This window comes from Paralichthys olivaceus, chromosome 16 (assembly GCF_024713975.1).
Source record: "Paralichthys olivaceus isolate ysfri-2021 chromosome 16, ASM2471397v2, whole genome shotgun sequence".
NCBI classification, from domain to species: domain Eukaryota; kingdom Metazoa; phylum Chordata; class Actinopteri; order Pleuronectiformes; family Paralichthyidae; genus Paralichthys; species Paralichthys olivaceus.
In genome coordinates this window covers 10242779-10267224 of record NC_091108.1, presented here as the reverse complement: position 1 = coordinate 10267224, position 24446 = coordinate 10242779, and the positions used below count along the sequence as shown (strand labels likewise).

The 24446-nt window shown below is 41.0% G+C and overlaps 2 protein-coding genes across 10 annotated transcripts in view; one reads left to right on the top strand and one right to left on the bottom strand.

Annotated features, from left to right (window-relative positions):
• The window catches only part of LOC109640026 (A-type potassium channel modulatory protein DPP6-like), a 68006-nt gene extending 64393 nt beyond the window's left edge, over positions 1 to 3613 (bottom strand). The window contains exon 1 of the mRNA XM_069510641.1: positions 3465 to 3613. Coding sequence (XP_069366742.1) covers positions 3465 to 3521 — 57 coding nt within the window. The 5' untranslated portion in view covers positions 3522 to 3613. The remainder of the gene's footprint in view (positions 1 to 3464) is intronic.
• Positions 3614 to 21307: 17694 nt separating this feature from the next.
• The window catches only part of kmt2cb (lysine (K)-specific methyltransferase 2Cb), a 59506-nt gene continuing 56367 nt past the window's right edge, over positions 21308 to 24446 (top strand). For 8 of the 9 annotated variants that reach the window (XM_020103500.2, XM_069511155.1, XM_069511154.1 and 5 more), the window contains exon 1: positions 21308 to 21510. In XM_020103500.2, the coding sequence (XP_019959059.2) occupies positions 21323 to 21510 (188 nt within the window). In that variant the 5' untranslated portion in view covers positions 21308 to 21322. Of the gene's footprint in view, positions 21511 to 21561; positions 22317 to 24446 lie in introns of those variants that run through there. The other variant, XM_020103508.2, reaches the window with a different exon arrangement.

The following is a 24446-nucleotide window of genomic DNA, read 5'->3' as shown; positions in this document are numbered from 1 at the left end:
CCAAACTTGCACGTAGCATGAGTGTGTATGTGCAGAAAATGAAAGTCATTTTGTTACAGCTAATAGTGGCTGTGGGCAGCAATACAAACATTTTAAGCAGGCAATTCAAAGCGCAATGGTTCAATGCAGAAATACAGAGGGCTCACTAGATGAATACAGAATGCTTTTGAAAGGCATTTCATCTGTACACATTCCTGCTGCATACAAATTGTTCCAGGGAAAGTTTGCCTGTATGATTCCCACTCCGGGGAACGTTAAAATTCAGCTCAAGGTGCCAGCAAATCTTTGACGCTCACTTTCAAACTGTTCTGATAAAAGTTCACTCAAAACCAACCTGATCAAACAGATTAGAGTTATGTTCATGTTCTCTGCCAAAAAACCAAATACACTTGAGGAACAACATGCAACATGACCACAAAAAGCAACCATGCTGCAAAGAAAGAATGCTGTCAGCTGACTGCCCCTCAGTAAATGGAAATGATGGAAGTCTAGACTTTGGAGGAAGAGTCTGGCCTCGAAAACGTCAGGCGTCAGGGAGCACCAGAGGCAGCCAGCACCACAGATCAGACAAGACACCGTAACGCAAAATATGAAGTGTAATGTCAGCTCTGTGGCATCTGAAGTCCAAATGAAGGCCAATGATTCAATCAGGCCCACAGTTCAATATGATTAAATGATGCAGAGTAACCTTTCTACTTGATTTAAATGCATTTGTGTCTAGAATTTACATTGAATTCTGTGTTGAAATTGTGAGTGACAGCTTGTTGGCCCTGACCACAATGTGTTTCTGTTCTTAAAATACGACAAGGTGCCAGAATCCACCGATACACAGGTTTAAGTGACAGCCGAGTTTCCACAGAGTGTTTTTTATTTTTTTGGATGTTTGGATGTGTGTGTCCTTGTGGGAGGCTTTTCATTATGAAAGCAGTCATGGCCATCTCCACAGACAACATCACAAACACTTCAGCACTGCAGCAGCTGCAGGGGCAGCTTCCAAACCAGTGACAAACTTTGCACAAGGCTTAATGCAATGTGGTTTATAAGCAACAGTAGTGTGCTGTGATTTGCATGTTCAACACAAGCTTTTCAGTGCACATGCGTACCTGTTGTGATAGTCAAGTTAAGTTCATTGATATAGCACCTAAAAACAACAGCAGTTAACCAAAGTGTTGTTCAACAAAAGAAAAAACGATGCAAAATTCAAGAAAATAAAATGTGATTAAATAGACTAGCAGACTAGCATAAAATAAAATAAAAAGAACATAACATTTAAAAGAAAAGCTATGATGTGGATTATAAGTAAAATGTAAGGATACTCAAAAGACTGGGACAACAAAAGTCTTCAGTCTAGTTATAAATATGTCAACAGATGGGGAGCGCTTGATTGTAAACAGCAGACTGTTTCAAATCTTTGGGGCAGCTATACAACAACCACACGATCACCAGCCATTAATCACAATGTTATATTAAATGAAATCATTATATTATTATATTCTGCTTTGTCCATTCACCACCAACAGCTCCATCGTCAGTCACAGATAAATACATTTGAAAAAAACTTCATTTAAATGAAAACTTCAGATGTCGTTATTTGAAAAGGCTTAATTACAAGTGATATGTAATAAAATAAGAGATTTAAAAGAGATTAAAAATCTTGAAACGCACCAGAGACGTTTGACACTTGTCAAAGATGTGATTAGTTTTTTGATGAAGAAATGTCTGAGTTTCCCTTTTTTCGGGGGGGGGGGTATTTGCTCTCGTCTCATGGAAGAGTACAGGAAGCTCATATTTTCACTGATTTCATATGCAAATTGACCACAGAATATGGTAGAATTTAATAGGCTGTGTCTGGGAGTCCTTAGAGAGTCAGAATTTGGCCTCAGAAACTTAAAACTCCATCAGCAGTTTCTAATAACCAGCACTCCAGTATCTGGTATGGTCAGAAATGTCACACACAATACACACACAAAGGTGATGAAATGCAATAAGAGAGAAATCAGCAGAGACACCGAGCAAGTGGGAAAGCTTGTCTGTGTGTGAGGGGGTGGGGGGGGGTGTGTGTGTGACTTTGTGTCTCCAGCAGAGGGCAAACTCACTCCAGCCTGATGCTGATGTGAACACAGCGGATGTCAAGTCAAAGAGTGTCAATGTAATCTACCACTGACAGAGGAGAATGGCCACCAAAACAACAACCCCTTTTTAAAAGCACACAATTACACCTCATTATTATAAAACACAATATGCAGACCTTTTGTTTAAATGAAACTCAATGGGACTCGGGTGAAATGTTGTATTATGGTCTGAAAACTTAAATAATATTCTCAAACAAAAGAACTGTGTATAAATGGGAAGTGTAATGAGGTATTGTGTCATCTTTTGGTTTACATGCATGTGTTTGTTTTGCTCTATTAGGTTTTTTTTGTCGCCTGTTGCTTTATTGTTTTGTAATAAACGTCTTGTGGAAAGTGAAAACCTGGACCAAAATAAACAGGTTCAATGAATGAAAATGTGTTACTACAGGTTTGACTCACCTTCAAGAAAACATCTAACACAGCCTGTGATCTGAAAACATTATTCTTGGGAATGACGTGCCCCCCAGAGGCAGATGGATTTGTCACAATTTCTAATTTTCGCAGCTCCTTTGTGAAGCAAACACATGAAATGAAACATGACTCATGCCTCGACGTATTTTTGTCCCTTATTGAAAATCACAATCAATACATTCCCCTGTGTAATTCAAGTTAACTTCTGTGTGAGTGTGTGTTGCTCTGGGAAATGACATTCTGGGGATGCTGTTACTGGGATGAGCAGACAAGATACATAAGAAAATATGTTTCCCCTTCCTGTTTGTTTGTGTGTGTGTGTTTGTGTGTGTGTGTGTTTGTGGATCTGTGATGTTTTCCTTGAAGCACATCAAAAAGGAGCAGACCCAAGCACAGACTCTGGCAGATGTGGGCTACAGAGCATAAGTCAGAGCTGAATAAAAAAAGATCAACACATCTCACTCCCTTTAGACCGTCTTCTTTCAAATGATTCCCTGACACTTTCTGCAATTGAATGTCTTCGCCTACAGAGGGTGGAAACTCATTCACATAGAAATCCAACAACACTGGGAAATAAATGTGCCAATTATGTTGTTGTGATGGCTCTTGAAAACGGTTGTGCAACATGAGGCACGGACACTTTGACAAACTCTTAATCTGATGTGAAAAAAGTGGATGATGTTAATGTGAAGACAATAGACCCGGAGGACAGACGCGACTTGACATCTCAACAACACGCAGCATGACGGATCGTTTTCCACAGAGAAATGGAAATAAACCCGTCTCACTGCGCATCAGTGCGCATGGAAAAGTAGTCCGGCAACGCTGTGCCACCTTGTTGATTTAAAGCTGAGAAAATAACTAACAGCGGCTGAACGTGAACAGGATGTGGAAAATAGCAGATTCAGAAATATGAATTACCTTCTCTGCCTTGGCGGATCCCCTGCGGTAGTTTCCTGCACCTGCTGATGAGTTCATGGTCCCACACACAGCCACAGTCTGCAGCAGCAGAACAATGTTCACCTGGAGCCGCCGGAACAGACAACTTTCAGCTCTCCCTCTCTCCCTCCCTCAGTCTCTCTCTCTCTCCCTAACTCACGCGCATGCACGCACGGGGCTTGGCACGCGCGAAGATCTGAACACTCCACGCGCTGGAGCTCCATCTCTTCCACCCAGAAGCAAGATGAAACTTCTTCCACCTGTAGTTATGTCCTGTAGTGAAATCTACTGTGGCTGAGGGGGTAGAGCAGTTGTCCTCCAACCAAAAGGTCAGAAGCTCATTGGGCAACATGCCGAAACCCCCCCCCCCCCAAAAAAGGGTCCCTCATAGATGTTGAATGCTAATTCTAAGGGACGTTAGATAAAAGAATCAGCTAAATGACAAGTAATGTAAAGAAACGTTCTGAAATAAAGTCCTGTGGAGAGGTCCTTGAGTCCTGCTGTAGTAATGTCCTGTTGTAAAATACTGCTGTGGTAAAGTACTGTTGTAAAATACTGCTGTAGTAAAGTCCTGTAGTAAGGTTCGGCAGTAAAGCAATTTCTAAGAGTTGTCCAAAACTGCCATAGGTGAGACTCTCTCCAAAGATATAGCTACTGTATATGGGCTGCAGCTTTCTGCCTGCAGCAGCAGTGAGACGAAAGTATATATACACACACACACTGGTGAAGTGCCTGTTTGGAAAGGGTTATTTTCTTGAACTGTGGTAATGCTAGTTGCAACTTTCTGAAACTGTAAAAGTGTAAAACTTTGTAGATGAATTGCTCAAGAGGAAGTGAGTCTGTGAATGGGGCTGCCATGATGGAGATCAGCACCCGCAACACCAGTGAATATCTGTGTCAGTTTGATATGATGTATTGAACCCTGGTTTTCTGTTTATTATCATTTTATTAATATTGGGTGTACCATCCGTTCAAATCAGCCCAAATTCAACACTGCACTTCCTCTGACCATTAAGGGAAAACACACCAGCTGTGAAATCGATGAAATGGATTAGAGATGTGCGTTCTAAATACAGAGAGACAGACGGACCAATGTTTGTGGATTTGGTAGACAGATATAGCAGAAAATCCCCACACAAGGACATATCACTGCAATTTAAACATAGCATCTGAAGTTTCCTCTGTTGTTTTGTGGAGCTGTGTTGCTCACAATGAGCACTTCTAATAATACTTCTATCCGGTGGAGCCACAAAAGTAAATCCACATTTAACTGTGCCGTCTGAATCCACTTAGCTGAATGGCAGTCTCATGGCCACCTTTTTGAAATGTTCACTCCACATCGAGTCTGTCAGGGCATCTCAAGGATGAGGTTGTGACATGTTAAGAGTACTTTTGTGGGGCGCAAGGTCCAACGTTTCAGACAAGAATGTATGGCTTCTGATTTTCTTGAGAGGTTTAGGGCACTATGTTGAAGGATGATGTCTTTCTAGACTAAAATTGTTGTCTGGAATTCCCACAATGCCATTTAGTATGCTGTGTACACACTACACTACATGTGAGTGCACTTACTATCTGATTTGCGACAGCTGAGATCTTAAGTCAATGGCACAATATTTCACTATTCTCAGTGCATTATCAAGATAGTAATACATGCCCATAGGCATCGGCACAACATACACATACTCTGCTTTTTACACACAGCATGGCAACCAAAAAACAAACTGACACAAGGGAAGGACCCAAAAGCAGAAATCCAGGCAGAACTTATTCAGTTTTTAGTGATTCAATAAAACAACAAGGGACGAGGCTTACGGAGGGTTGAGGCAGCCAAGAGTCAAACAACCAAGAGTCCAAACAAGCAAACACATCCAAAGGAGCAGGCTAAAAACAAAATCCACCAATAATGGTCCAAAAGACAAAGAACCGAGGTGAGCAGGCACAGCACTGGGAACTCAGACAGAGGCACACAGTAACAAACATAACATTGTGGTACTCCAGACAGGAAACACAAGGAGGGCTGATTATGAACACTGAAACTGGCTAATTATTTGAGCGATCATGGCAATATGGATAGATATTTAAACCGGGATTTTTTAAAACTGGGGGCCAGAAAGTGGCCAAAATTTACACAGAGGGGCCAATTATATGTCCAACATCCACACACAACTCCTGATTCAGTATGGTGCACACTGAAATCATTCCTTGTGTACTGTTAGCTCTAAAGCTTTGAGCAAAGTCACACATCATTGAATCTATCCAAAATGTTCCTTGTTCAAGCACATTGTGTAACGAGACGCTTACGAAAAAAGAATTCATATATATAAATGTATAAGACTACTCACAGGACAGGGGCACATCTGGGGTGCACAGTTTTCCGATTTTTTTTTCTACCTACCATGTTCTAAATGAGACCAGTATTTTTTGTACACCACATCTTTTGTATGCCGCTTTTCAGGGCAGAAACTTCCATGGCGAGCCATGTGATTAGAAGCTTTAAGCGGTTGGGGGGTGATCAAAGGTGGAAATGTGTCACCCTGCAGCCCCTCAGTGGTTAATATTTTTCCATAGGCCTAATGAGGAAGTGGGATGCAAAAGAGTTCATTACAGAGAGTAAAGTGTGAATTTAGTGAAACCACAGGGAGCTAAGAGGTGGAGCATTCTGCAAATACTAATGATCCAGGGCTGGGGAATTTCTCTCCAACTTCAGCTGCAGCTAATTAGAAGGAACAAAGGATAGTTTTCTTACATTATCAAGAAAAATATGATTGATATCTATCTAGGGAGAAATATGTGAATCTTTATTTTTCCCCAGACTTGTTGGACGTTGCCATCACAGATCAGAGCTGAGGTGCATCAGTGATTACAAGTGGTTGGTAAAGACCATAGCATTGCTCTCTGTTGAGGAAGTGTCGAGAGAAAAAGTCTGTGCTTTAATTCCCCAACTTTCTTTCTTGCAGTTATTTTTGCCGCATTGCACTGGTGTTGGAACATTAATAATTGAACAGTAGTATATAATGCCCAAAGACACATTTACGTATGACAATTCCCAATTGGCCTGTGTTGGCAAAATATGAACAAGGCAACACTGAACACATTCATATCTCCTCCCCTTTAAGGCAGATAATAAAGGGGAACAAAGAAACAGATGGATATTGTCTTTCGGCAGTCGTTATGTTAATGGTTACCTCCAAACGCCAATCAAATTTCACAGTATCGTTTTATTCAAACTTGGAAACACTACCACCACAAAACCATACCACTTAATCTGTTTTAAAAAAGAAAGGGATGACATCCCATGATGCTATTATAACACGGTTTTGTATTCCAGAAAAAAAAACCTGTCATGCATGAAATGAGAGAAAGTATAAAGAAGTGTGGGTGCGACAGAGGGCTGAGCAGCATGGAGGCACCCTCCATCACAGAGCCATCATTTACAGATCACCACCGTGGACAGCAGCCAGCTCTGTGGTGGTGTTAATGGAAGAATAGGCGAGGGACTCCAAAGCCACATGAGACCAATTACAGTTGTTATGCCGCAGAGGAAATGTTCAAGTGGAGTGGTTTTAGACTCAGAACTGAGTTATACCCTGAACTCAGACGAATTGGAAATCCAGCAGGTGGAATAGAGGGGGGAAGGCTAAATGAAGGAAATCTGCATAAGAATCATGGCACATGTTGCTTCTCTGTTCTTTGTCTTTATGGAGCAGCTTTGTGATGTTTTATCATAATAGACGGCTCTCAGAGCACATTCACCAAAGCCCAGCATTAATGTAGTATTCTAAACTCTGGCAAATTCATTTTGATGATTAATTTTCAAAAACTATAGTTATGTTCTTCAAGCCATAGTTATAATAATCCCAATATCCCCTAGGATATATTTATAACTAGAGCATACCTCGACCAAAGACCCTTTAATGGTCCCCTGGACCGGCACCAAAATGTATAGTTTTCTTTCCTGACCCATACTGCATCCTTCCACCAAGTTTTATGGTAATCCATTTAGTTAACAAACAAACGGACAGGGGTGAAAACATAACTCCCTTGGTGGCAGTGATTACCGCATATTCTTTGCTTCCTGTGCCGTCATGTCAGCTCAATGTTTATCTGGACTGAATTACAAGAAAGAAAACCAGCTGACTATTGTAAAGTATCAGTGTTCCCAAGGTCCTGTTATCAATAAAAGACATTTCCCGTCAGACAGCGCTGTGAATCCTGTGCTGCATTTTCAGATCTGGTTTCAGTCCCTGTGGTCTACAAGCTCTTTATTGTGGTGAAGCTAAATATGCTTCGGACATTAGGAAAAAGAAACACTTATAGCACAGAAGGACTTAGGTCGTTCTGATGATTCGTTTAAAAACAATATGCAGTGACAAATGCATCACATATCTGCTCGAAAAAAGTTCTAAATCTTTAACACACTCTAACAATATTCGGGGATTTAATCCTGTGGAGTTTCAAGACATTTAGGCTTTCCAAAATCAGTCATCAATGTGTTTGAATATGACTTAATTATTCACTTGTCATTTCTGAAACAGCGATCTAGACACCGAGTAATTCATAGTCTTCTTGCTGGAAAACCATTTTCCTCCCAGGGAACCTTCCCCTGTCCTCTTTAGAATATCAACAGGTTGACCACATGAGCTGTGGGGTGACGTATAACTTTCCGCTCTGAGCACCACTGATTTAATGAACCTGAGGAACTCAGGGTGTGGAAGTCTAATATTTGGGGATTATCAGTGGTGGCATGTAGAAAGCCAAGCCCTGTAGTGATAATGACCTCAGCAGCGGCATCAGCTTAAAAAACTCCTCCACTTAATGACGTGTGGTCTGCTGAAGGGCTGACATGAGTTGGACTGACTTTGGAATAAATGCACACAGCAGCAGTAGCAATACCTCTGACTTTGACATTCATTTTCACTCCTGCACTTTGCCTGAAATTATTTTAGCACATTTGCCCACAGGAACGTGTCGTATATTGGGGTTGCGATGATGTGAAGATGATGAAAGAATCTCTCCGATGACACCATCTTGATTGTTTAAAAGGTTTATTACAAAAAAGTTCAGCATCAATACAAGCACTGCAGTCTGCTTGGAGAGAGATTCGGGGCCAATGTGAATCTCTTCTAAGGGGGCAACTTCAACTCCTCATTTATATAGGAGGGTTGTTTTCGTTAATCTAAAGAAAACACATCTGGTTTTCATCCAGCTCTTCTCATCGGTCCAGTGACAGGGAGAGAAGGCACTAGCTCAAATTTAGTGTAACCCTTAAAACTGTGACCTAATGCCCTAACATATATTCCGACTTTCTTCAAATTCCTCAAGACCTGTGGGCCTCGAACCCAAAGATACATTTATTTTATAGGGAAGACTACACATAGCATTTCAGACACCACAAACATCAGGTGGTGCCTCCAACATGAATTTGTGGCACCTGATAGTGTGAGCAAATTTAGGTGAGTCACTTTCCAAGAGAAGCAGAACAACAAGAAAGACAAGAGATCTGCACCACTGTCAGGAGTTCAAGTTAAAGGCAAAATACTCTTTCAAAATGAGACAAATAACAAAATCCTTTGGTCAGTGGGGATGATGCAACCTGACCTCCTCCCAGTCAAGAAACCAAGTGGTCGTATTTTCCAAAATCCCCATGAAGAACTAAAGAAACTAGTCATTGACATAATTAACCTCCGACCTCTAACCTTAACCTTCACATTTAAATGACCAACTCCTACTCTATGCTTATTCTCAATGTAACTCTAACCCTAAAACTCTCAAACACACGCACACACAGGAAAGGCATTACACAGAGCTATGACCTGCATCGTCTTTCAGGGGCAGGTCTCAGCGTTGCAACAGCTGTATCTCAGGTTGTGGTCAAAAGCAACATGTAGACTTCTTGTCGTATTGCGTTTCAGCCACACCGTTCCACACAGCTCCTATTTACCACTCCACTAAAATCCACAGAGTGATTACAACTGACCCCATATTGTAAACAGGAGCTGTTTGTAAATTGAATTTGAAAATGGGCATTTTCATGTTTCTCTTTCAATGGACATATTGAAATCTCTTCTCTTGAGCAGTTTGTCGCAAAGATGATGAGAAGATGAGCCATTGGGAGAAAGTGTATCTGTCTGTGTTAAAATAATCACTTGTCATCTATGCAAGAAACAGGAAAAAACAAACCATATGTGAAAGTGTGTCTGTGCCACCAGGGGATATTAGGAATGCTCAATTGCATGCACTGTGACCATTTGTACGATTTATTTATGGGCTTATGCCAGAGCTTTCATGGGTGCCCTGTGTGGTAAACATCCATCAAATACTTTGTAATATGACAATCTTACATGGGTTCGAGAAATTCCCAACCCAGACCCGGTGTTGTGGCTGCATTAGAAGGACAAATCATGCCATTAGGGGTTATGCTGTTACATAACGCCACGAGGAATATGTTGTCCCAGATTAATCTTCAAAATGAGCCAACAATTCAATAAGCGCCACGGCCTATGTGCAAACTGTCATATTTTATTATCGAATTTGTCAACATGAGGACGAGAGGAGACAGACAGTGCACAAGATAAGCCTGCAAGAGATTTGATTTGGACACATTTGTGTGGGATCGTGGTATTATGGTTTGTGCCGAAGAGGTAAACAAAAACATTATGTGCGCGCACCCCCCAGTGAGTGGCTGTCATGGAAGGACCGTGCAGCATTTGAGGAAGCAACAATGCCTCTAAAATGCTCTCAATAAGAGCGAGAAGGGCCAAGATGTTTGCTACACTCACAGATCTGCACGCAAGAAAGGAAACCACTACTGAAACTGTAGCTCCATCACATTAATCTGTGGAAATGCACGTTCATGCATCACCTTGGCAGCTATATATACGTTTCCATGAAGCTGGATTATAAAGGGAAAAGTGGGCCAATCATCTCACAACAACAGAAACACTCTGCACACAAAAAAGGTCATATTCCAGCTCAAATACACTTAGTCATCATCAAAACCTTTTGTTACTGTGGGCTTTGTTGTTTTGACAAAAAGAGGGGGGACCATTCATCATTTTCTTTTTCTTTTTTTTTACCCCTACTGTACTTCAGCATATTCAGCCACAGTCTTCGCTGCCAGTTCTTTAGCTTTGAGACGGTGGTGATCAGTGTTTATGATTTATGATTCTTTGTACTCTGAAAAAGAAACCCAACCTGAATGTGTAATTGTTTCACTCTTCAAAAGGTTGGTCCTCTGTAACTCCACACTGACACCACACCAGGTCTGTGGCTTTTCACTTTTATCCGGTTACAATAAATCCATCATGATCAAACTACCAGGAGGAGTTTGCAAGATAAATCGGAGAGGTCTTGAAATCACTCTAGTATGATGCCAGTATTTCTATGCAGCCAGTATTTCTATTCTGCTGATCATTTATTTTTATTTGCATTTGTATGTCACCCTGGATAATATCCTATATTTCATGTATGTATAGTTTCTTTGCTACCTTTGATGAAAAAATATCCTCAAACCTTAACCAATTACTAAGTTTAACCAAAACCCAACGTTTCTAAAAATCATGACCTTGCTAAACCGTAAGCTCTTATCGTAGCCATGACAACAAACACCCAACAGCCCTACCTCCATAGAAGCATTATTTCAGGAGATGTGATTTGGTTGTTCAGGTTGGAAGACATAATAATTTTAACATTATGATGTTTAGCAGATATGTTTCTTATCTCTTACATTTACTAATGAGAACTATTACCTTTGGAAGTACTTGGTCAATAACCAAAGTAAGTACTTACACTTTAACCTTAGAGGGAAACAACAGTCCATTCAATACTTAATAATTGACATTTTATCCCAAACCTCTAATATGAACATCATGGTGGGGCTAGAGCTGGAAGGTTAATATTACTTCTAATCCAGGTCCAGGCCCAGATGCCATCTCACCTGGACCCGGACATATATCCAAAAAATCATGAGAATTGTATGGGGTTTTATTTCCGCAGACATATTTTAGTTTTATGCAGTGGGAAAAGTTTGAAAACCACTGTTCTACTGTTCAAACGTAGAACTGTGCCTTTTTGAAGGAAGTTTTATCTGAATCAGCTGCCTGAGGTTTTTCACATATCTCACCCACAGAGCCTTTATTTTCTGCACTGCTCCGGCACTATTTTTGGTCTGATAACCACACTGTCTGTCTGAGGATTAGAGAAAACCTTTATTGTTTTATGTCTGCGATTATATTTAACATCTCAAAGAGCCCGTGATCTGCAAAACTACAGGGCAGTTTTTTTTCCTCTCTTTTTTCCAGACAACATGAAGAACCTGAGCAGCAAAATCTGAGAAGCCCTTTCTCTTCCTCTGTCTATCTCTGTCTGTCTGTGTGTTACAGCCGCACGCAGGTCCCAAACTGTTTTGATCAAGCTCCAGCTTTGTCAGTCAGAGCAAGGTGTAAATATGTCAATAAATAAAGAACTGAAAACAATCATTACACCATTTACTTGCCATCTCAGATACTTAAGTTCAAATTACACGAAAAAAACTTGTCGGGTCTGCGATGCGTGCAGTCTGCCTCATCAAACTTTGAAGTGATCCCTTGGTAGTGCCAAAGCAAATTCTGGCAATTCCCTAATGGACTTGGACACCATGACTTATTCAGCAGCCTCACAGTCGACCCAGCACCTGAATTTGGAATAGTTTTCACCCATTTCGTGTTATTTCACTGAATCTTCCCCTGGACTTTCAAAGAAATGTTCTAAAAATACATGAAAACACGAGGGTTTTGTGTTTGGACCTCTGTCAGTTTTTTGTAGCAGTTGTGTAAATGACCCAAATTACCTAATTTAGGCAGTTTATATGTTATCCTAGTTAGTCTCTCTGATAATTCCCAGTTTCTGTCACAGATGTATGTTGGTATTAATCTTAAAAAATAGCAGACAGACTCTTATGTATGATTTATATGTAGTACCGTGCAGGAACAGTAAAACTTATTCCTGGGTTGGTTAGCACCTACTCCCTGTTGCAGAATAGTTGGCTGGGAATTCACTAAACTTGTTGAGTTATTTTTGATCATGAATGAATTGAAGGACGTGCTCAACTACAGGAACAAGAAGGGCACACACTTGAGTAGTGTAAAAATTACTTGCAAGCTTAATTTCCTATGAGAGAGATTAATGACAGATACATTTAAACAAATTGCCTCTTTTGAAAGTCCTGACAGCAGGAAACGTCGTGATCGACAGCTGACTTGCAATGCACGAAAACAGAATTCATAGCATCATGTCCTGCCCCTGTCCTGGATGCTCTAACGATTACCCTCACCTGAATATTCTGGACATTTTCTGAATGTTGTGAACGTGTCTAACCCGGGCAATTCTTCAAATGTGAAAGTTACAACTCCAGGAAATGTCAGGAACAAATTTTCCGAACATGTCATTTGTTCATGTCTGAAAACAGCCATACATAAAACGTTGCATTCCTTTGTGACTTTGTTTTATGTAACTCAGTCACAGACTGTATATATTGATGGTCGACTCGTCTCCACTTCCTCCGATGAACCTGAAATGAAGACGCAACATCCTGGATACAAATGCTGCCATCTTGAATCAATGATGTCTGGAGTCTGCACAGTAGCGATCGAGGGATTGAGCAGTGGTATCGAGGTCCCGCAGATACATACGCTCATGTTTTTGTTTTTTCAGCATCAACCAAACTTACTGTTAGTTGAGTAACAGAATGAATCTAAAGCTTTGTGGACAATTGCAGATTATTCAAATGCCAGAAGGAAAATTTAATACAGCGACTATAAAGCTCTCAGTGGAGATTTGGTGAACCACTGAAACACAAAGCCTTTAATTGGCTCTACTGGGGCCTATGTTAGCCCTGTGGTGGACTGGCAACCTGCCCAGCATGTACCCCATCTCTCACCCAGTGTGTTCTGGGACAGGCTCCATAAGCAGATGGCTGGATGGATGTGGGATGTTCTTTCAGGATACTTGTCCTTCAAAGACATATTTCAACTTCCTCCACTGAAATCAGTAAAACTTATAATAACTTATGTTAAAAGCCTCAGTTTTTCTTTGTCCTATAATTTTTTTTTAAAGAGTGATTAATCTTTTTCTCTATTATGTCTGACACTGTCTCCAGTTCAGACAAGCAACGAGGACAAATATGAATGTCGGTAAATCACTTCCAAAAGATTACCCACACTCCATCATTGCCATGTAAACAAACAACAGCTTAATAACCAAGACGGCATGATAACGCAAGGTATGAGCTGTATTTCCTGTCAAGTATTCAATATGAGACAAGCTGTCATAGATTTCTCCCTTCAGGACAAGCTTATTACCAGGATTCATATGAGAGAGAAAATAAATAAATAGGACGGGAAAATTGAGGGATGATTAGACATTTTTTTGGCACACTGACACTGACTTAAATGTAAAATGTGCTGTGATCATCGTACCAATGGGTTTATCAAAGATCTATGTAGAGAATATTCAATGCATTTGGATTCTCATCATCATGGAGAACAGACACCGTAAACACAAGCAAATCAATTTTTTCCCTCTTATTTATGTTGATTATTTAGTAAAACATCTCGGGTTGTCATAATAGGCTAGATGGAATGAAATTATCAAAAATGTGTTTGGAATGTACATTTTTGAACAAGTAGTCATGAATAGTGCAGACTTTCACTCAAGAGAATGGAAGACAAACAGATGGATTAAAAGAGACAGAAAGTGGATTGAGTGGATCAGCCAAGTGTCTTCTATTTATACACATCAACTGTCTGTGAACATAAATGTTTAATTCCAAAAAACAATAAATCAATTTAGGAATATAATGAAGTTCTTCATCAATGATCATAAACTGTGAAAGATTCAGTGTGTAAACCTGCCATCACTATTAGAAGAATAACAGATATTCTATTTCATTTATTTTACCATTCTGCAGAATAGTATGTTACTGTGGATGCAAACTCTTGACATGTTCTACAAGAAAATATCTCCAAAGACAAAAAGTAAAGCTCAGGTCATTAAATCATTGTAATGAAGAAATAAGTTCTTACTGATCTGTACAGATCACCTCCTGATCTATCGCTCATCAACATTCTGGGACATATTTTAGTCTTTTTCACTTTCTTGCCAAGAGCAAGATGAGATTGATCCCCGCTTCACTTTTGGGGAGCGGTCGTGTCAGCCATCTTTATTTACAGTCTATGGCTATTACATATTGATGCATGACAATTATGCATCTAAAAGGGTGATGGGGTGGGATTCTACGTTGTCCATCAAAACACCCACCATCACCCCTCCTCACGCAAGAGAGTGAGGGCCCTGTGCCATTAATTGGCCTGGGATCTAATGGCAAAGCCCACCTCAATATTGTCCGACAGATTCACTTCCCTCATACACCTCGAGGACAGAGCATCAGTTCTGGCGTCTCACAGACTTTCTCTGGGGCTTATATGTGGGAACATGAGCCCTATGAATTTGTCTCTTCTACCCTGCAGCAGGCTTGAAGAATTCCATATGGCATTACATAAGGCCTTATCGCAGTCAGAGGCGGCTGCTTTATGGAGCCATATGACCAAATGAGACTTTCTGGGACATATGAGATAATGATGCTACAGTAAAGAGTTCCACATGGAAGATTTCTGTTCTACTCTTCCATGCAGATATTGGTGGCAATGCTGATGGCTCACCTGGGATTACAAGGTCATCACCATATTCATTTTACTTTTGACAATGGACATTTTGGTGAAATAATCTCTGACCCAAGCCAGAGATGACCGATTGTTTTCAGAGGAGCTTCTCACCTCGGCTCACTGTAACACCGTTAGGATTACTGTACCATCCTGTACACTGCCCCCTGCGTCTCTGGGGACTTCAAGTGCAGCAGAGATTCCAGGATATTAGAGAACTCTTGGGGAGGGTACGAGTATGAAGTGCGTGACAGAGCAGAGTGGGGTTTAACCTTGGCTTTAATAAGGCCTCTTGGGTGCGTCTGCTAGAAATCCCTATGCCTTCCAGCTCTTTGGTGGTGAAAGTGGACAGGGCCTAAGTCACTCCTCAATAGAGCAGAAGGACATTTCAAATAAGAGAAAAGAGAAAAGATGTCATCTCAGACTCTGAATTTGGTTTTATCTGCAACATTACAAAAAGAGCCTTTTGTCATTAAGAAACATTGCAAGTGTCAGACCATACAAGGATGCTACACCCTAAAAAAACACATTGATTGGGTGCAACTTTAAAATTTTGCAATCACAATCTGAACCAAAACTAGGAAAAGAGAAGATAGCACACCAGTGGCATCACTTATTTACTTATCTCTATCTGCTCGCTGGGGTCACTTGAACGCTCCATATTCAAACTGCAAAATAAAATACTGTGAAGCAGCTTTCTGTAACTGTGCACCAAAGATTTCTAATAAACTCTACCTACAAACTAGAAATGCATCCTCTGTCGATACATTTAAAAAAAAAATGCTCAAAATGTATTGTAGTGATCTTGCTTTTCATTAATTCCATCATAGATTTCCTTTTATTGTAATCTGACCTCATTTGAACCATTTTCCATATGTTCTGTTTTTAAACTGGTGTTCAGTTTTATGTAAAGCATTTTACATAATGAGCTGCATGTCATGCTATGAAAAGGGCTTTAAAAATAAAGATTGTAAATAATTGGAGGAGGACTTAGTATGTTAGAGAACCTGTTCAACAAACAAAAACCTCACATTTTATGTGCTGGTATATTTCAACTCTGTTACATCAGTGAATTGTTTCTTTAGCAAACCAGGATATTAAAAGTGGATCAGAGGCTTCTGTTAAGTTCGTACTATTTTTGCACCCTTACCTTTAAATAAGTTTTCATGCATCTTTTCAGCTTAAACTTAGTCTGACCTCTTTTTTCAATTCATTGAAGCATAACGCTGCCAAAAACCCAGAATACAAGAAAGATGACACAGACAACTGTGAAACAAACAAATCTTTAGCCATAATCAATCATAAATATGTAAGACATAAAACTACTATACTGTTTATTTAGATACCAACTCGTATTGGTGAATGATAGTCCTGAATGTATGCCTGTAAATAACTTAGAACACTAATTGATGAAAGATTTATTTCACTCAAGGGTTTTATTGTCTATAGATATAAATGACATACTTGATATATGGATGATATATTAATAGAGTTATGTTACTGTAAATGTCCGGTGATGAATAGATGGATTCCAGAGGCTTAAATAAACAATGGCTTTTTCCTTCACTGTCAGTGTGACATAAGCTCATAGGGTATTGACCTGTCATGCTTGTGTCCCACTTTGCCTGTGCACATGTGACTGGGTGTTTTAGTGATTCACAAGTCGACCATTAATGCCTCGTGTATGTGGATGATGGGTGGGCCACTGAACCCATTGGTTTTCATGTCGGCTCTGGGTCACATCACTGCATTAACACAAGTGGCTGGCTGCAGTTAGACGACAGCATGCTCAGCGAAGCACGGCCTGTTCCTGGTCTGAATCTTTGATGATGAAACTGCTGATTGCAAATGAAGGTTATAGTCAAAGAGATGCAGAGACCGGAATAGCAATTTTCTTATTTGATATGCAGAAGTATCTTAATACCATCTTGGCAAATGAGTTCTGATAGTTTGATAATGAGTGCAAACACATTCTGCACCCTCCCTTTCTCTGAAGGGCCTCTCTGACTGTAGCTGTCCCCCACGAGAGCTTCACACATGACTCCAATATGAGCTGCAGTCAGAAAGTTTCTGAAACTTTAAAGTGATTCTTCTTCATCAGCACAATTATGTCCTCATGTTACTCAAGAATGTAAACTGCTGCTCCAGTCCAGAGGAAAAGAAAGAAACTCTGGTCTTATCCGTGTGAACCTGTTAATTTGGTTTTGTCTGGCGCCTTGGACGTGAACTTCTTGGTTTCAGATATCACAGCATGCAGACTGATTTCTTGACACCCACTCCCCTTTAGCCCCCTCTCTCTTTCTCTGTCCTCCCTCTCTCAGCTCTTTGGATATATATTCCCCTCTGATTATAAATAGATTCTAATTAGCTCCTCCAGCCATGGGCAATAGAATTGTTCATCAAGTAGGGACTGCATTCAGAAGCCTTTATACATTAAAGCTTGTGCAAAAGCCAGAAGAATAGAAAACCTCCTCTGCTTCAATTTAAATTTTATCTTTCCAACAAAGCTGGGATTCATTTTCCTGTATTTTATCGGTTCAAAAATTATTCAGGGGCGCAATCAATTTCCCTCATGGTTCATAAGAACTAAGAAAGGTCAACCTCAAAGTCACACAAATCGCAAAAAAGAAAAATACAAAAGACATTGTTATGATATAAATTAATGAAATAAAATATTCAACGTGAAGTTGTGTTTTGTATGGAACCTGAGAAACCACTCCTTCAAGATGGAGGTTGCACCCGCTCTACACAGCAGACCAATGTCCGTACAGCTGACTAATATTTCTTCATAACATCTGAGCACATTTGATGCACAATGTCTTTGGTGTTGACGAGTTAAAAGCAGTGGAAATTTAACAGTTCAGGCACCAGTGAAATTACAAAGACTTCTGAGATGCGGCCAGAAGAAACATTTTCTCTCTCCCCTTCCGTCTCTTTCTCTTACATCCACCTACACATCCGGTTCTGTCTGCTTAATAAACCCCATTCAAACAAAACACCCAAAGTTTAGTTTGTAAAAGTTCACAGTTTTGTTCTTTAATTAGACGTGATGAACAGCCCCTCTCTTCTTAAAGGTAAGCAACAGTCGCCCCACACTGAGTTTAAACTCCCCATTGTCAGAAGAAATTATGATGCAAATTTGTCTCTGAAATATTTAAACATTTTATCTCTTTGAAATGAAAGATTAAAACAGATTCCCTATCCCGGAGCCTTTTGAAGTTTGTGTACTCTCGATGGTCTTCAGCCCTCACACTGAGCCTAATTTTTTACAACATATTAGAGAGATGTGTGCTGCATGTAATTATTGGAAAAAATAATTATCTCGCTCTGCAATGAATTCATATGAGCTTGGATTGTGCAATACCTGTTCTGCAGACAAAGAGCCCAGCATCTGGTATCATATTTCTCGTCTCTCCCATTATATGAATATGATCCATCTGCTCACCTGGTAGCTGTCTGTCCTTTTATTCTGCAGCTGCCGTTTGCCTACCCTGAACAACATCGTGCTTTGCCTCTATAAAGCCTCCTCTCTCTACATTGATAATGATATTTCTTCAGACCATTTTGAGTCTCTCTGTTAAACATCATGTTTCAGTAATTATATATTTTGCATGCCTTGCAACACATACAATGTCAGACTTTGTTTACAACAATCAGTAAAATCCTTGTGTTGCATGATTTCAAATCACCATGAGGGAAAAAAGGAACAAACAGAAAGCAGTCATTTTTTCACACAGTATATGCTTTTTTTTTAAGACTTTAACCCACTTGTGACTTGCATGGCCAGAAAAGCGCAGGTCATTAGTTTTAAAAGAAGATTACTTTATCTCCCAGTCATAGAGCTTTAGCATTCTCCTAAAAATTAGTCCTTAATGCTGATAGCCAAAGGGCATCAATTAAGTTTAACAACCAGAAAGTGCTCCTTGAGCATGTATCCATTCAGCATGTAATTATGTATTATTTTCCCTGGGATGACTTAGTGTATTAATGCACATTTGCCAGCTGATAATTATATAAATCTACATTATGAATTTACATGGAGGTGTGGATGAGCATGAAAAGGTTTCATACAATATATATATGATTTCAGGTGGGAAATCATTCACCAAATGTGAAACTTGGTGTTTTCATGAGACACATTATTGTAACGTTACACATGGCTTGTTGTTGCTCCTCCTGCTCTGGTCTGCTCATTTCATCTCCGACACACAGATATCTCACAATAAAGAAGGTTTAAGACAATGTCTCTCGAGTGAGGAAAAGAAACTCACGACAAACCAGGTACTAATACTTTTAATAACTCGAATAAATAGATGGACGCTGGCAGAAAAGACAGAAAACAGTCAGACCTCATTTTATCAAGTTGAATTATAATTGGCAGTTTGATCATATTATGATTGCCAGTGCTAAATAAAACAGAGGCATGCTGCCCTCTGTCTGAAATTTATCAAAGTACATCCCTACCCCTGAACAAACGAACATGTTTGATGTCGTTTAAAAAGAAACCTGCAGCTTTATTCTTTGTTTTACATGTATACAAATATACTGTTAAATCTTACAGTGAAGTGTATATGTATCATGTTGTGTCAAAAGTGATTTTGAATGGAAGGACTGATGTTTAAATCTACATCCAAGAATAAATACAAAAAGGAAACACAAATAATGCCTTTTATTTATTTGTCGAAGTGAAAAAAATCAGTTCTGGTATAAAGAGGATTTATTGCATCAGACAAGAGCGCAGTGACTTGACTTGGGAGACTAGTAGCTACACTGTCTACACTAGGTCCTCAACAGTATCAGTGATGCATCACTTAACAGCGGCTTGGTGTGGTTCTATAGGTAATTAGGTCAATGGTGGTTAGAGGTGTAAACAAACACCAGCTCAAAGGTCATCATTTAGAAAGTGCTGCGTCTCCCACTTCACTGACATCAGGCAACACCACTGACCCAAAATTACGACTTTAGATGACTCAGTGCATGGAAACACACGTCGGTGCTCCCATTACATCTGTGTTTACCCGTGAAGATTTTTTACTTTCTTTGACACTGTGATGAAGGGTGTTTTTCAATATTTATGCTTAGGACACTAAATTCAGATATAGGGACTTTAGATATGATTTCATACGGGGACTGTTGGGCCTTGTCAGAGTTTAATGAGTCCCATTCTACTTCTTTCTTTTGATGAGTGACTCAGATGCAACTGAATAGTAAACAAATAGACACTCTTTCCATAACAGGAACCAATGCTGATGAGTTTGTGATGAACAATCCAAACCAAAGTTACCTTTTTTTGTTGTTGTTTTACATTTGAAGAAGTGGTCACGATTTACTTCAGTCGTATCTGATTTGGCTGCAACGCTGTTTACCCCTGAATCTCCAAAAGGGTTTTGTGGAGTCAAACACTTTTCACCCACCGCTCAGCATAGTAGTGAGTAGATAATGAGTGGATTTTCATTTTTGGGTGAACTATCCCTTTAATCATGTTGATTAAAAAAAATGTAAACACGTAGTGTGGCTTGTGGTGTGTTGTCCAGCAGGGGGAGCTCACAGTCTAGGAAAGTGGTACCATGGTGTAGCATGGTTTAGCATTTAAAGGGACAGGCCTGTGTTTATTCCACGTTCATTTTCTCTGAGCTTCACTCGAATGAACTCAGCAAGTTGAAAAGTAAAACGCTCAACAACAACAAAAAAGAGGGGAAAGGAGAATGCACGCAAACACGATTGCTCACTGGCTCTACCACATATTATGCACAGCCACTGGAAGCCGACCCCTGGGGGCTTTTCCGAAATTTAACCCCTGCATGTACAGTATGTCTGCCTGTTTGCAGGCTGCTGAACACTCGGGCCTGTGGTGAGTGTGGATGACAGAGGAGAGGCAGGGAGGTGATCGGATGCATTTGGTCGGTCCTCCACACTGGGAGTGACCCGGGGGCTCCGGACCAACCCCTGCGTGTTGAAGTTGATCCAGTGTTGTGTTCCCTTCTCTCTGGAGGAGGCTGATGGAGGCAGGACTCACTCCAGCCGCTGCTGTCGCTGCGAACATTTGCATGAGCAACCAAGAGGATCCACAATCCTCCTCCAGCCTCACTGAGACTCCAGGCTCCGTCTCTTCCAGCTCTCCGCAGCCATTATTTTATTTACTAAATGCCCGTATCCCTCCGCAGGGTCAGAGAGTATTTTGAAGAAATTGCCAAACGCTTTTTACGTGGGATTATTTCCCCCACGTGCTGTTATCGACGGTATCGATCAGCTGATAGATTCACCGAACATCGCTCCGTCGACGAGTCGCGTCGATGCTGGGAAAGATTCGCGTGCGGTAGTGTTTGGCAGAGGTAGGTGGGTCTACTTTTCTGAGGAGCCTAGAGGGGCTGTGCTGCGGTGCCACTTATCATTAGATATGGCCACCGTTACAGAGTCCGCCGGAGCGTCATCTTCAACTTAATTTTGTGGTTTGTTTTCGGGGTAAATTCGCGGCTCGGCCCCTGTGGCAGGCGGGGTGGTATTTCTGGCGAGCTAATGTTTGTTGCTACATGCCTCGGGGGGCGGCGGGTGCTGCGTGGCAGGCTGGCCGCGAGAGTCTCCTAACTGGCCGCTTGGTCCCGCAGCTCGTCGGTCGCAGCTGAAGAAAATAGAACCAGTTGCCAACCAAGCGGTCGGAACCCAGCGTTGACTGCGCGGTCACCGGGGATTCGCGTTTAAAGTTGCGTTTCACTGACTGTTGCAGCCGCTTGGATTTTCCTGGCTTCGTTTCCTCCGCACGTTAATGGTAGAATTGTTGGCCGTACACTTGGGTGGCTAACACCAACTAGCTACATAACCCCAACTCGTGCGACGACAGCTGTCATTGGAGAAAGGAAAGTGATCTCTCCCCACCACCTCCGAATGCAAGGGAAGCGCCATTCTGTTGGATTTACATGAGCCGCCCTTCCATCAAATGGGCAAAGTTGGGAATAACATCGCAGCGTTGGAATATAATGATATGCGTGATGCATTTCTGAGAACTGCGGTGTTGCTTCATTGGAGAGAGGCTAGCTAGCGCGGTTAGCTTGCTAGCTAGCTGGGGTGATATAAGTGCGACGTTTCATCTCCCAGTATTTTGGACATGAAGAGGATAATTCGCTACTCATAGGGCTGGAAGGTAAGACCCGCTGAGGAGTTGAATTTCTTCCCACGCAGGCTACATTCGTGTGGGATTCACCTTTTATTTTTTGAAGTGAAGCTGAGCCGACGTTATCCACCTCCAGTCTGATGTTGGGGGTTTGTCGCCGCCTTGGCTCTCATGACTCAGACTATTCAATGGAAGGGAACGTTCAATAGAGGGGTCCATGGGCGCTGTATAGCCAGAAACAGAGGGCTGCTAGCCACTTTTTTAAATCGCTTAAAACACAATTTGAGCTCAGGAGTCCCGCAGAACCACCCTTTGTTTGAAACAGAAAGCAGAAATAAAGCTTACGTCATTGTATAGCATGTCATTTTCACTTTAAGCCTAGCATTGTAGTTCCACCAGAACAGTTCCGTTCCGTTGAATAGACCGAGCCTTTGTGTGTGTGTGTTGGGCACGAATGCCCATCATCGCCTTGTATCCAGTGGGGAGGTGGGCTCACGGACATTGTTACAAGTAAAGTTTACCATCACCCACAGGACTGTAGTGTCCGCTGCGGGACAATAGAAGGCAGAAGCAGAAAGGTTTGGTGTTTTTTCTGGTGGAGGCGTTACGAGCTAGTGCGATGAGTTGGCCAACTAACTGCATCCATAGGTAACCTGTTTGCTGAGGGAGCCTCTTTCAAAGTTCACCGGGAAATGTCCCTCAAACCCGAATCCAGTTTAAATCACGATCACAGTCTTGTAAAAGATCGATTTGCTCCTTTGTGCTTTTTTTCTGCCCCATCGATGTCAACTGCACTTTGTTTTGTCTGTGGTCGCCAAAGAAAAGGCGACAGAGTTCAACACAACAGGCTAGCTATCGTTAGCTGTGTGCAGCTGCTTTGTGCCCAAGCTTGAGTTAACAAAAGCTAACGTTAGCAATTGTGTCCACGGTGGTCGTGACTGCCGGGGAGTCACCAGCTCCCTGCCTCGAGTGGCTCTTTTCATCACTTTCTAGTGAGGCTTACCTGCTTCTCAAATGGTCCTTATTCAACTGTATTTTATCCCGTGTGGTGATTTGGGAGCAGCTTTAGCCCCTGTCCTTGTTCCTGATTTTAAGATGTTAGCTCTGACTCTCATATCGTCTGGATAATTGCACTGACAATTCAACTGCTATAATGACTATTTCTTGTGGAGTTTGGTGTTGTTCGACCGCCATCTGTCCAGAGCCCGGAGGCTGTTGGAGGCCAATATAGACATAAGAGCAAGGGAGAATGGCCACAGATCAGCAGCAGAAGATGGTATTAGTTCCACAATATCGAACAGCAAAAAACATGAGACCTCTCCTGGCTCAGTGATGCACAATGTTGAAATCAGCCAAGGCCATACTATGTCCTCCCAAACCACAGCACATTACTACCCACAATAGCACTGATTCTAAATAACAGTTCAGTTTAAAAACAGAGCAAGTCTATGTAATGTGGGACCAATCAACAAATTACAAACAAGTATACAGATGTGTCATTAGCTACATTTTACAGGATACAGCAAAATAATGCAAATCTGGTCGACCATGGTTCCGAAACCATTATTTGTTTTGCTTTACCGAAAATGAAAAAGTTGACGTTCTCATGACTCATTCAAAATATTAGTCATAATGTAGTCTGATGTAGTTGCATGTTGGCGCAGAAAAACAATCTAGCAAGAGGTTCTATGTGTGGATTTTATTATTTAATCTATGTGGAAGGCATTGTTCCTCTGCTGTTCAGAGGTAGTCTGCTTTCCAAAAAGAGATGTTTTGGAGAAATGGCTACTTTCTGTCTTCGTCAGATGCTAGCCAAATGAGTGAAAAATACCTGTGTTATAAACATCTAACCAACGAGTAATTTATCAGAGTATATTTGTTTACATTTCTTGTAGTGAAAGCAGCCCAATGGTTACATCTGTAGTCAATTGTCACTGTCCAGATCGGGTACAGATGCAGTTCTGATGTGAAATAGGCGTTTTAACATTACTGGCAGTGAAATATTTGATCAGCTGTGATGCATGTAAGTCAGAAGAAGAGAGAAATGATTCACCTCACAGTGGTGCACAATTCATGACCTGCTATGCTAACAATCTGTACTGAGAGATGCACATAAGATGGTCAACTAAAAAAACGGTTGAAATGCATCTACTGTAGACA